This window comes from Mustelus asterias, chromosome 19 (genome assembly GCF_964213995.1).
Source record: "Mustelus asterias chromosome 19, sMusAst1.hap1.1, whole genome shotgun sequence".
NCBI classification, from domain to species: domain Eukaryota; kingdom Metazoa; phylum Chordata; class Chondrichthyes; order Carcharhiniformes; family Triakidae; genus Mustelus; species Mustelus asterias.
Window position 1 is genome coordinate 40,188,535 of NC_135819.1, and position 14,213 is coordinate 40,202,747.

The 14,213-nt window shown below is 43.3% G+C and overlaps 1 protein-coding gene across 1 annotated transcript in view; it reads left to right on the forward strand.

Moving 5' to 3' along the window:
* The window catches only part of LOC144507607 (anoctamin-1-like), a 145,891-nt gene that overhangs the window by 62,165 nt on the left and 69,513 nt on the right, over positions 1-14,213 (forward strand). The window contains exons 11-14 of the mRNA XM_078234761.1: positions 496-560; positions 4,878-5,012; positions 6,977-7,137; positions 10,924-11,006. Coding sequence (XP_078090887.1) covers positions 496-560; positions 4,878-5,012; positions 6,977-7,137; positions 10,924-11,006 — 444 coding nt within the window. The remainder of the gene's footprint in view (positions 1-495; positions 561-4,877; positions 5,013-6,976; positions 7,138-10,923; positions 11,007-14,213) is intronic.

Here is a 14,213-nt window from a genome sequence, read left to right on the forward strand (position 1 = left end):
TTGTTCATCACTGTTTACCGTACTGTTTAGCACCCATTTATCAAAAGCCTGAAGACCTAGACATTTAGTTATTTGTTGCAATGTGTGACCACTTAGTAAACACAATCAAAACAGATTGCTGGAAATATTCAGCATTTCCAGCAGTTTTAGGTTTTATTTCCAATTCCCAGAGTTTGCAATACTTGCAGTTAGTGGAATTATTGGCAAAATTGATCCTCTTGCATTATAATCCACTCTCTCACTCGCATTTATTAAGTCCCCATACCAGAAGCAACGTCTCTCTCAATTGAAACCTAGTATTTTTACATTAAGTACCACAGTGCCTGATGTCTCATCGAAATAAGACACAAGAATGCATTCGGTCATTTTTGGCAACTGGATTCAAACTGGTCAGCAACTGGAAATGGAGCCATTCAATTGATCAGAACTAATTGCTTATGAGGATACTCGAAAACTTCTCTTGTAAAATATTAATGTTTCTAATTTACCTTCCAGCTGCTGTTTCAAGAATGGGCCCGATATGGAGTATTTTATAAATACCAGCCAGTTGACCTGATAAGGTAGTTTTTGAAATGTTCTTCCCTGGGAAATACCTGACAAATGTTTTTTTCATTCTAATGACCATGTTGTTTTAAAGAATCCCATGATGGTACAGTTGTGGATATTAGGAAAGTTATAGTTAATACACTGTTAGCATATGAGATCGGAAACCCCAAGGTACGTTGTGAAGTTAGACTAGGCCCCAACTAAGGATGAATTTGCAGGGTTGACAGGGCTGGGTGTACACCAATGATGTTTTCGGTGCTTAAGTTGATGCTGTGTGCTTAGTCTGGTTTCATTTCTGGTAGGCTTCATTGCAGTTTATACATCACTCAGCTATTTCAGAGTACAGACCAGGTAAGGACAGCAGATTTCCTCCCCAGTGAGTCAGATGGGTTTTTATGGCAATTATTTTATGCAGTAAGAAGTCTCACAACACCAGGTTAAAGTCCAGCAGGTTTATTTGGTAGCAAATACCATAAGCTTTCGGAGCGCTGCTCCTTCGTCAGATGGAGTGGAAATGTGCTCTCAAACAGTGCACAGAGACACAGAAATCAAGTTACAGAATACTGATTAGAATGCGAATCCTACAGCCAGCCAGGTCTTGTGTTCACCCCAGTCCAACGCCGGCATCTCCACATCACAATTATTTTATGGTCAGAATTACTGAGAATAGATTTATTTATGAGTTTAAATTCTATCGGGTGTCCAGGTCCCGTGGTGGGATGTGAACCTGGGTCCAGAAATCATTAGCCTGGGTCTCTGGATTGCTAGTCCGGTGACATTACCATTATGCTGCCACCTCCCCCATATAACTGTGTAGCTGTCTTAAACCTGTGGTTTCTGATTATTATATGTTTAACTTAAATAAAAAATAGGATTATAATTTGAAAAATTTGAAATGCATTCAGTGATAACTCAAGGTGAAAAGTTATTTGATTGATCTTGGTTGCTGTGTATGCTCGAGTTAGTCAAGTAAAATCAGGTAATAAAAGCAAATTACTGCGGACGCTAGAATCTGAAACCAAAAGAGAAAATGTTGGAAAATCTCAGCTGGTCTGGGAGCATCTGTCAGGAGAGAAAATAGCTGATGTTTCGAGTCTGGATGCCCCTTTGTCAAAGCAGGAATTATGCTGCAATCATGTAATAATTGTTGAGTCTATTCTCTGATCAACGTCCCCATCAAAAGACCACTCTTGAAGGGTGGGTGAGTCAGAGATAGAGCTACATCATGGAAGCAATCCTTCAGTGTGTGGTCTCTTTGAGCACAGTTGCTTACTGGAACTGGGGGATCAGTGCATTTATTCCAGGCTGTTTTACTGAATCACAGATCTTTACAATTCAGAAAGAGGCCATTTGGCCAGTTGAGCTTGCACTGGTCCTCTGAAAAACCATTCTACTTAGTTCCACTCCCCTGTTTTTACCCCATAACCTTACCTATTATTCCTTTTCAGATAGCAATCCAATTCGCTTTTGAATATCCCGATCAAGCCTGTCTCCACAACCCTCTCAACTTAATTCCAGACTCCAACCACCCTTTGATTTGATTTTGATTTATTGTTGTCACATGTATTGGTATACAGTGAAAAGTTTTGTTTCTTGCGCGCTATACTGACAAAGTATACTGTACATAGAGAAGGAAACAAGAGGGTGCAGAATGTAGTGTTACTGTCATAGCTAGAATGTAAAGAAAGATCAACTTAATGCGAGGTAGATCCATTCAAAAGTCTGATGGCAGCAGGGAAGAAGCTGTTCTTGAGTCAGTTGATGTGTGATCTCAGACTTTTGTATCTTTTTTCGGATGGAAGAAGATGGAAGAGAGACTGTCCGGGGTGCGTGGGGCCCTTAATTATGCTGGCTGCTTTGCTGAGGTAGTGAGAAGTGTAGATGGAGTCACTGGATGAGAGACTGTTTTGCGTGATGGATTGGTCTACATTCACAACCTTTTGTAGTTTCTTGCGGTCTTGGGCAGAGCAGGAGTTATACCAAGTTGTGATACAACCAGAAAGAATGCTTTCCATGGTGCATCTCTGGGTGACTAAAAAATTCCTCACATCACTTCACTTTTTTGCGCATTATTCTGAATCTGTGCTCCCTAGTTCTTGATGTACTCTTGGGGGGAACAATTTCTCAATACTTGTCCTATCTATTATACCTCTATCAAGTCTCTTCTCGGTCTCTTTTTCTTCAAGGAAAACTTTCCCAACCTCTCCAATCACAGTAATTTGCTCCTCTCCAATTTATCTTTATAGCTACAGATGTTTATCCCTGGAATCAACCTTGTGAATCTTTTCTGTATTCTCTCCAATACTTTCACTTTCCTCCTCAAGTATGGTAGCCAGAAATGGATGCAATATTCCATCTGAGGTCCAATTAGTGTCTTATTCAAGTTCAACATGGTCGCCTTACTCTTGTACGTAATGTTCCTATTTATAAAACCGAGGGTAACATGTGCTTTATTAACTGCTCTTTCAACACTCCCTGTGACTTATATACGCATACACCGAGGTTTCTTTGTTCCTACACCGTTAAAGTTTCTTCCTTTATTTTACACCGTCACTCCATATTGGGCGGGATTTTCAATCTTGCCCGGCCCGAAACCAGAAAATCCCAGCCAAGGTCAATGGAGCTTTCCGTGGTCTGCCCTCACCCGCTCCGATTCCTGTGGCGGACAGAACGGTAAAATTCCGGCCATTATTCCTGTGAAAATGAATCACCTCTCAATTCTCTACATGGAAATTCATCTGCCACTTGTCTCCCAAATCCACCAATATATCTATGTGCTTTTGAAGTTCAAGACTATCCTCATCACAGTTGATAATGCTTCCAATCTTTTATCATAGAACATAGAAAAGCTACAGCACAAACAGGCCCTTCGGCCCACAAGTTGCGCCGAACATGTCCCTACCTACTAGGCTTACCTATAGCCCTCTATCTTACTAACTTCCATGAACTTATCCAAACGTCTCTTAAAAGACCCTATCGAATCCGCCTCCACCACCACTACCAGCAGCCGATTCCACGCACCCACCACCCTCTGAGTGAAAAACTTACCCCTAACATCTCCTCTGTACCTACTCCCCAGCATCCTAAACCTGTGACCTCTTGTGGCAACCATTTCAGCCCTGGGTAAAAGCCTCTGAGAATCCACTCTATCAATACCCCTCAACATCTTATACACCTCTATCAGGTCACCTCTCATCCTTCGCCTCTCCAAGGAGAAAAGACCTAGCTCTCTCAACCTATCCTCATAAGGCATGCCACCTAATCCAAGCAACATCCTGGGAAATCTCCTCTGCACCCTTTCTATGGCTTCCACATCCTTTCTGTAATGGGGCGACCAGAACTGGGCACAGTACTCCAGGTGGGGTCTGACCAGGGTCCTATACAGCTGCAGCATTATCTCCCGATTTCTAAACTCAATTCCTCCATTGATGAAGGCCAGTATTTCATACGCCTTCTTAACCACAGCCTCTACCTGCGACGCTGCTTTGAGCGTCCTATGAACCCGGATTTTGAAATCATTCCCTGCATACCACGGTCTAGATCATTGATATATACCAGAAAGAGTAAGGATTCCAACACTGACTCCTGGGGAACTACACTACAAACCTTCCTCCAATCTGAAAAACAACTATTTATCACTCGGTTTCCTATCACTCAACCAATGTTTTTATCCAAGTGTCTACTTTCCCTTTTATTCCATGGGCTAGAATTTTGCTCACAAGTCTATTGTGTGGCACTGTACCAAATGCCTTTTGAAAATCCATCAATAGCATTGCCCTGATCAACCTTCTCTGTTACCCCCTTAAAACACTCCAGCTAGTTAGTTAAACATGATTTTTCCTGAATGAATCCATGCTGGCTTTCCGAAGTTATCATGGACTTATCCAAATGAATACTGGCTTTGTCTTGAACTGGAGTTTACAGAGTTTTCCCTACCACTGGAGTCAAACTGACTGGTCTGTAGCTGTCGGTATTATCCTTGCACCCCTTTTTGAACACTGGTGTAACATTCATGATTCTCCAGTCCTCCAGCACCACCCCTGTGTCTAAGAAAGACTGGAAGATTATCACCAGTGCCTCTGCCATATCCACTTTCACCTCCCCCAGTATCTTTGGCTGCAACTCATCCAGTCCTGGTATCTGATCAATTTTAAATAACAATAGTGTTTTAATACTGCCTCCTTCTCAATCGCAAATTCTGCAAGTACCTCCTCTCTCACCTTGGCCTGGATAACATCCTCTTCCTTTGTAAAGCCAGATGCAAAAGGTTTAATGGTAATTTAATTAGACTAAATTGTTTTCTAATTATTTTAACATTCTCATCTTTCTAGGAACTACTTTGGAGAGAAGATTGGATTGTATTTTGCATGGTTGGGGCTGTACACTCAACTGTTGATGCCAGCGTCACTGGTTGGGATCATAGTGTTTTTTTATGGTTGTGTTACGATAGACAAAGATATACCGAGGTAAAATTTGATTGTAAATCATAAAATGAGATGCTAATTATAATTAATTATGTAATGACTGAAAATAAGAAATGCAAATTTGATTATAATAATGCAATTGCAATCTATTGTGCAGATTTAAAATCCCACAGCTCCATAAGTTGAGAATACTCTCTTAGGGTATCCACCAGGAAGGATTATTACATACAATGACATTGGGCTGAATTCTCCGGCCCTTCCCACCAGCAGGATCTTCCTGTCCTGCCGATGACGATCCCCACGCTGAGGGCAAAACACCATAAGCATCGCGGGACTGGACAATCGGTCTGGCAGCCAATAGCTGGCTAACCCCGCCGCTGGAAAACATGCCGCAGAGGGAGCTGGAAAATCTGACTCAGAGTATTTGCAGCACAGAAAGAGGCCATTTGGCCTGATAGGTTTTTATGCTCCACACAAGACCCCTCCCATCCTCCCTGATTTCAGCACATCCTTCTAGTCCCTCATGTTCTTCCCCAGCTTCTTCTGGAACATACCTATGCTATTCACTTCAACAGCTGCATGTGGTTAGCAGTTTCTACATTGGCATAACTCTCTGAGTAAAGAAGTTAGTCCTGAATTTCTTGCAATCACATATACAATTATAATAGGGATTCTATGACAATTCACCTTTCATGTTGGTTGTACTTAATGGCCTATTTCTCAGGCCATGCTCAGAGTACTGAGGCCCCGGTATGGCAGACAGTAAGCACTTTGCAAACTCCCAGTTGGAAATGTGCTGACTCCTTTTGATATCTCCGTCATGTACTGCTACCAATTGCTCACCAATTGCAGTTTTATGTATGAGGGCATTATACTTGAACAAAGATTTGACAAAAAATTAGTCAAGATTGCAGAGAAACAGAATTGGGTGGAACATTGCTGCATTTCTGCAGCCCGGGCAAGGCAGCTACAAGATGTATATTTGAGCCACTACAGTACAGCCAGGAGATTGTAATTATAGCTTGAAGAGGAAGCTTTTTGCATAAATATGGATGTACAAATTTACCGTAACAAGGTTGATAACATGAATTAAAGTTTAGTAGGAGTCCTCTAACCTTCTGCACTATGTACTTGATTAATAATATATTTCATATCTAGTGTTTGCATAAACAACCTGTCTGCCAAACCTGGGTAGCTCTATTTTCCTGTGAGAATGTACTACCTTGTCATTGTGCAATCTTCGCACAAATTGCTGAAAAAGCTTTGATTTTTTTCTGCAGTCCAATGTTTTCCCAGTATCTCAAGATAGATATGAAACAATAAGATTACCCATTTCACAATAACACAATTGCATTGACTTGTCTTTTGCATATTCTGGGGTTGTCATTATACTTTTTAACTGATTGCTTCAGCCTCTCTAAAGCCTCTGTTAATTTTAGTACAATCCGCCATTTCTCTACCTCTGTTTAAATCTCAGGGGGCCCTCATCTCTTTCCTGATCATCCTTTTACCGTGACTGTAATGGAATTGAGAGGCAATCAGAGTTGCTGTTTTAAGCCACCCTCTCAATCAAGGAATAGCGCCTAGCAAATGAGAAATATAAAGAGAATAAAACTTGATAGAAGTCAATGTGGCTTCATTTGAAGCAATTTTTAAAAAAACATCTAGGCCTTTTGGCAAAGATGAAAATCAGATCAAGCCCTGGAAAGGGTGTAATGCCTGCTCCAATCAGCTTGGATCTTGTTGATCAAGTCCAAGACAGGAAATAGGGAGCCTGTCTTGTCAGCTTGGATCTGTAATGTTTCTATTGCAGGAACTTTGATTGGACCAATTTGGTTTTTGATTGGATATTTTTTTTTAAAAAAGAGAATAAAACTGGAGGAGATTGAGAAGAGTTTTCTTTTTATCTATTTGCAACCTGTAACAGAGACTGTCTATTCAATTAAAAATGACCTTTGTAATTAAGCACTGATTTTCAATACACTTTCTCTTTTGTATCGCTCCAGTCTAGAGATGTGTGATGAGCAGAATAACTTCACCATGTGCCCGCTCTGTGACAGGTCGTGTGACTACTGGTACCTCAGTACTGCTTGTGCCACAGCACGTGCTAGCCATTTGTTTGACAATCCCGCTACTGTCTTTTTCTCCATCTTTATGGCTCTCTGGGGTAAGAACAATGTTTGCTCATTTTCAACTTCTGGTTCAGAACACGATGGCTCCTTTTTGGAATGCCCTTTCATGTCCTGGAGCTGAGAGTATATGGCTGGAACTTCACTGCTCCGCCTGCCGCAGGAATCGGAGCGGGCGACGGGTGCAACATGCAAAGATCCGTTGACCTCGGTGGGATTTTAGGGTTTCGGGACCAGCAAGGCCTCTGTTTTGAGGACAAACCTTTCTCCTCAGAGGATGGTGATGGTCTGGAATGCACTGCCTGGGAGGGTGGCAGAGGCGGGATGCCTCACATCCTTTACAGAGTACCTGGACGAGGACTTGGCACATCACAACATTCAAGGGTAGGGGTCAAGTGCTGGCAAGTGGGATTAGGTGGACAGGTCAGGGAATTTCATGTGTCGGTGCAGACTCGATGGGCCGAAGGGCCTCTTCTGCACTGTGGTATTCTGTGAAAATCCCGCCATATATATATATGTATTGGGAAATTGTGGGAGAGCGTGTCTGCGATTTCGAAACACATTCTCCGAGTAGGTGAGGTGGAGGTGTGTTTGTTAAGGAAACCAGCCATTTCTATCATTAAATTGCTATTGAGTAAAAGCCTTAAGAGAGAGTTCTTAATACACACCCACACCTTTTTTTCTTTTCAAATTACTGAAGATCAGTGAAGTTGAAACTCATCCCGTTGTAGCCTGCAGAATGCGTGCACAGACTGACACAGTTGCTTTACTGAATGTATCTATTTGCGGATGATACTAAGATTGGCGGAGTTGTGGATAGTGATGAAGATTATCAGAGAATACAGCGGGATATAGGTTGCTGGAAAATTGGGCGGAAAAATGGCAGATGGAATTTAATCCGGACAAATGTGAGGTAGTGCATTTTGATCGATCCAATTCAGGTTGGAGCTATAAAATAATATAAAATGCTCCATCAGGAGCATAGACACACAGAGAGACCTGGGAGTACAGGTACACAGATCCTTAAGTGGCAGCACAGGTGGAAAAGGTGGTGAAGAAAGCATATGGCATGCTTGCCTTCATTGGACGGGGCATCGAGTATAAAAGTTGGCAAATTATGTTACAGTTATATAAAATGTTGGTTAGGCCACATTTGGAATACTGTGTCCAATTCTGGTCGCCACACTACCAGAAGGATGTGGAGGCTTTGGAGAGAGCACAGAAAAGGTTTACCAGGATGTTGCCTGATATGGAGGATATTAGCTATGAGGAGAGATTGAATAAACTGGGATTGTTCTCCCTGGAAAGACAGAGGCTGAGGGGTATAGATAGGGTGAACAGTTGGAAGCTTTTTCCCAAGGCAGAAATGACAATTACAAGGGGGCACCAGTTCAAGATAAGGGGGGAAAGGTTCAGTGGAGATGTGCGGGGGACGTTTTTTACACAGAGGGTGGTGGGGGCCTGGAATGCACTGCCAAGTGAGGTGGTTGAGGCAGTTACGTTAGCCACATTTAAGACTTATCTTGATAGGCATATGAACAAATGGGGAATAGAGGGATATAAGCAGCTAGTCTAGATAGGTAAACATGATCGGCGCAGGCTTGGAAGGCCGAAGGGCCTGTTCCTGTGCTGTACTGTTCTTTATTCTGTAGTTTGGCTGGTGGAGTGATAGTCTTGAGAAGCTTCCAGAGCTTTATGGAAGGAAAGTCCGAAGGCAGTTTGGTTAAAGCAAATATTCCATTACGTTAAGTCATGTTTCGGGTTTGAAATCAAGCAGTTTGCATTCTACCTCGGGTATTGTTGTAATCCTGGGCACAGAATGTTCTGCTTTACATTTTGGATTTGGTTAGGCAATTAACAGTCTCATGGCCAGACATGTAGCCATACCAGTTTCTCTTCTGAACTAATTTCAATTTCCCACACCCCCCCACCTCCCCAAGTTCACTGAAATGCAAACTAGTTGACACATTACTATCATCTACCAATATATTCTGCTCGTGCAGGTCATTGAATCCCTAGAATATCCCGACAGTGCAGAAAGAGGCCATTCAGTTCATTTAGTCTGCACCAGCTCTCCAACAGAGAACCCCTCACAGGCCCTATCCCCGAAGCTCCACATATTTACCCACTAATCCCCTTAAGCTACACACCTTGGGACACTAAGGGGCAATACACCTAATCCGCGCAACTTTGGACTGTGGGAAGAAACCCAAGCACCCGGTTCCATCAAGACGTCTTGCCCTGAAGGTGCCTTTGGGTCAGCTAGCTTGGAAGACATGGCATATCACCCTTGAAACCAAGGTGCCCATTAGCCTTGAAGGTGCATGATGCTGCTGCTTGACTGGTGTCCCACTCGCATTGAAAGCCAACTGGAGAATCGTCAGGTCAGATTTGTGGCATTCTTGATTCTGCAGATGCTCACTTGAATGTCTAGAAAATCTGGAACACCAGGCATTGGGCTTTCAGATCTCTGTGCCCAGTTTCGCCTGGTGAGGGAAGCTCGCCTCTTATTTTGTAAAAAGACTCCTCTTCCCTTTCAAAGCGCTTTGCATTATAAGACCATAAGATATGGGAGTAGAATTAGGCTATTCGGCCCATCGAGTCTGCCCAACCATTCAATCATGGCTGAGAATCTATCTATTTCTGTCTTAAAGACATTCAATGGCCTGGCCTCCACAGCCCTCTGTGGCAATGAGATCCACAGATTCATCACTCTCTGGCTGAAGAAATAAATCCCTCCTCATCTCAGTTTTAAAGGAGCATCCCTTCACTCTGAGATTATGCCCTCAAGTTCTAGTCTCTCTCACTAGTGGAAACATCCTCTCCACACTCTATCTAGCCCTCTCAGTATTCTGTAAGTATCAATAAGATCCCCCCTCATCCTTCTAAACTCCATCGAGTATAGACCAGACTCATCAATCCCTCCTCATATGACGAACCCTTCATTCCCGGGATCATTCTTGTGAACCACCTCTGGATCCCCTCCAAGGCCAGCACATCCTTCCTTAGATACAGGACCCAAAACTGCTCCAAATGGGGTCTGACCAGAGCCTTACACAGCCTCAGCGGTACATCCCTGCTCTTGTAATTCTAGCCCTCCAGAAATGAATGCTAACATTGACTTTGTCTTCCTTACTGCTGACTGAACCTGCATGTTAACCTTAAGAGAGTCCTGAACCAGGACTCCCAAGTCCCTTTGTGCTTCAGATTTCTGAAGTTATATTTCATTTGTTGTAATCATCAGTCAGCCCTAGTTAAAAAGGAACCGCAGTTAGGCGATTTCAAAGCCCAAGGCTGTAGGTTAGTAGTTGTCAGTTAGACACCCATCTGCTTAGAGCACAAACTTAAATCCTGATAATCTCCCATTAGTAATTCTGATTTTTAAATATTGAAATTTGGGTGGCACAGTGGCCAGCACTGCTGCCTCACAGTGCCAGGGACCCAGGTTCAATTTCCAGCTTGGGTGACTGTCTGTGCAGAGTCTGCACATTCTCCCTGTGTCTGCATGGGTTTCCGGGTGCTTCAGTTTCCCCCCACAGTCCAGAAGACGTGCTGGTTAGGTGCAATGGCCATGCTAAATTCTCCCTCGGTGTATCTAAATAGGCACTGGAGTGTGGTGATTAGGGGATTTTCACAGTAACTTCATTGCAGTGTTAATGTAAGCCTACTTGAGACACTAATAAATAAACTTTAAGCTTGAATATTATATTCAATATATAACTCGATGGGCCAAATGGCTGCCTCCTGCACTGCAGGGATTCGATGATATTTTCAGTTTGTCTACTTACTGTTAACACCTTTTATTGAAAACATTTTCTCCACAGCAACCTTGTTCCAGGAATCCTGGATGCGTCGGCAGACGAGATTATGTTACCAGTGGGATTTAACTGGCCTCGAAGAGGAAGAAGTGAGCAAACATTAGTGTCTAATGACTAGATATATGTTTATAGTTTGTTTATAGAAATTCAATCATTCGACATTTCCTAGCAGAAGGATGTTGCTTGACAGGAAGTTGGCCAAAAATAGGGCAATGTCACGGTAACATGGAGTACACCCATTGAGCAAGGTTTCCTACTGGAAAGATCAGTAAATATAATAGGAGTGACCACATGCAGTGTCCTGTACCTCATAAATCAGAGGGTGTTTTTATATGCCCGACAATGAGATAAGTGTAGCCTTGGTGCCAACTCTGGCAGCTTGAATGGAAACTCAGACTCCCTCTTGGTTCCAGTGTCCTGCATCTCCACTGGTTTGAAAAGCCTGAAGTACAGCACAGATCAGGGCATTGCGTATCACTGAGCACATTTTCTTTGCATTTTTACGCAGCATGGTGGGAGTGCTGAGGTTCGGGCACCTGGGAATGTGGTTGGTTCCATGGCGGAGGTACCTGCTGTTCTCTCTGAGGATGGCAGCCTTCCTGCTCTCCCGCCAGCCTCCCAATCAGTGCTGTTGTTGGAGGCAGACATCCCTAACCGAAACTGCAGGCTGCAGCCAGGCTGCCAATGGCCAGAGATTCTTGAGGCCACCAGTTCTCCATCTCAAGTGCCCTCAGCAGAGGTTCATCAGCCTTCTACTCCCAAACACTACCTGCTTGCGAGATATATCATAGAAACCCTAGAATAGGCAAAAGAGCATACATGACTGGTTCTAAGGCTTTTCACAAGATACTTATAGACATATGGCAGTCACATAATCATTTGTGAGATCAAGAATGGTATCTGTTGAAAGTAAAGATATTTTGCTTTAGCTTGGCTGTTGGTCTTCATAATTTTCATGATGTAACATGAAATAGTGGGTAAAATAACTGGGCGGCATGGTAGCACAGTGGTTAGCACTGCTGCTTCACAGCTCCAGGGACCTGGGTTCGTTTCCCGGCTTGGGTCACTGTCTGTGTGGAGTTTGCACATTCTCCTTGTGTCTGCGTGGGTTTCCTCCGGGTGCTCCGGTTTCCTCCCACAGTCCAAAGATGTGTGGGTTAGGTTGATTGGCCATGCTAAAATTGCCCCTTAGTGTCCTGAGATGTGTAGGTTAGAGGGATTAGCGGGTAAATGTGTAGGGATATGGGAGTAGGGCCTGGGTGGGATTGTGGTTGGTGCAGACTCGATGGGCCGAATGGCCTGTTTCTGCACTGTAGGGTTTCTATGATTTCTATGATAACAGGTGCCACCAAAAAATGGTACTGTCTAAGTGGGTATTAGGTTTGGATGGAATGGGAGGAAGCAGTGGCTGGTGCTTTCAGTATGGGAGGGACTGTTCAGATGAAGCTCTCCCCTAGTTTCTGTCTTACAGCTCTAGAAGCTCAATGTACAATCATGCCTCTTGTTTTAACCTCCCTGCTCTGAGTCTTCCTCCTGATCCAACTACAAGGCAATTTGCCCTTGGATTGCAAGACTGTGGAGCACACAGCAAAAAGATAATGGCCATAATTCTCCGATCTTGTACGCTCTGCTACCGCTGCCGGCAGGAACGGAGAATTTGGCGCTCAGCCAAAACTCCATTCACTGCAGGTGGAATGGAGAATCCCAGCTGTGGGCGAGGTTGGAGAATTCCGGCCAATGAATTCTGAGGCTCTGACGGAAGTAGACATGGGAACAGTTACAGATCACCATGCATTGCTGCTCATGGTTGCAAAAAAGTTGAACAGTGAGTGAATGGAAGCCTTCCCTGGTAACATTCCGGCAAGAATGTCAACACCGTTCATGCCAGCAGGATTTTCCCATCCCCTTGCAGTGAATGGAGATTTGGCTGGGCGCCAAATTCTCTGACCTCGGTGCAGTGGGAGTCTGACGTGAACAGCCGGTAAGATCATTGGTTCTGATGGAGTTGGTTCCTGATGGAGAACACAGGGCTTGCAGTTAAGATAACCTCTGTGTGGGAATCCAGCAACGCAGGCAAATCCCATTACTCCTTCTTCCCACTTTTCAGTCTCCAAATGGAAGATTAGGAAGCGTGGTTGCTTTGAAAACAGTGCATCACTGCCCTGTTGAATGGGACTTGCACACAATGACCTGAGTAGTTTGCATGTGTAACGTTAGATATTTTGTGACTCCGTCTCTTGTAGAGATTATTAATGAAAGTACTTAAAATTCATGCTGGAGTAAGAAGGGTCATCCATCTAGATAAAGCTCTCTTTGAGTTAAAGTTAATAAACACACAGTTTTCAAAGAGAAACTCGGTACTATACAATCTCAGGAGAGTTAAATAATCTTCATGATGTGCTTACAGAGAGTTGCAAGTGGACATGGATGAATTTGCTTAAAAAACACACACACAGGATAAATCAGAAAGGAGACTATTCTGGTATAAAATCTGCTATCAATCAAATTTAGGCTCCAGATAATTAAAAACATATTTCAGAAATCTGAATGGCTGAACAGAACATTATCCTTTCACCTCTAAGAACTCCAATCCACGCTAATGGAATGAAATTATCTATCAGATGAAAGGATTTCTATGCAAAATGTGCCTTAATCCAACTCCTAATGGATGCTGATCCCTATCACACAGCTACTCACGGTCCACTACCAAGTGACACTAAATTGACATGATCACTTTAGTAATAAGAGTGATGGGAATAGAAATCTGAAAACACAAATCAAGAGCCATTCTTGCTCCACTGGAACAAACTGAAGGAAAATACAGGAATCATTTTGACTTCCGTGTTAGTGTAAATCAGTTGATATTGATTCAGGTACACATTAAACATGTATTTTGATTTGCATAAAAATGTGATAAACAACATAATGGATAAAATGCATAAAAATAGCACAGGTTAATTAAGGTGAGTTATTCCGGCATTTGGATTAGGATATTTGCTGCAATAGGAGTGGCTCTGCTATGTGTCTTGCTGTGCTATATGTGAAGACAAAGCACCTGCCTCAAGCAGTTGCTGGTCACAGTGGCAGCGTGACCTGTCCATCAGTCCTGACATTCACTTCAAAGTGGCAGGGCAGCATGGTGGCAAAGTGGTTAGCACTGCTGCCTCATGGCACCAGGGACCCGGGTTCAATTCTGACCTTGGGTGATTGCCTGAGTGGAGTCTGCACATTCTTCTTGTGTCTGTGTGGGTTTTCTCCGGGTGCTCCGGTTTCCTCCCGCAGTCCTGAGATGTGCA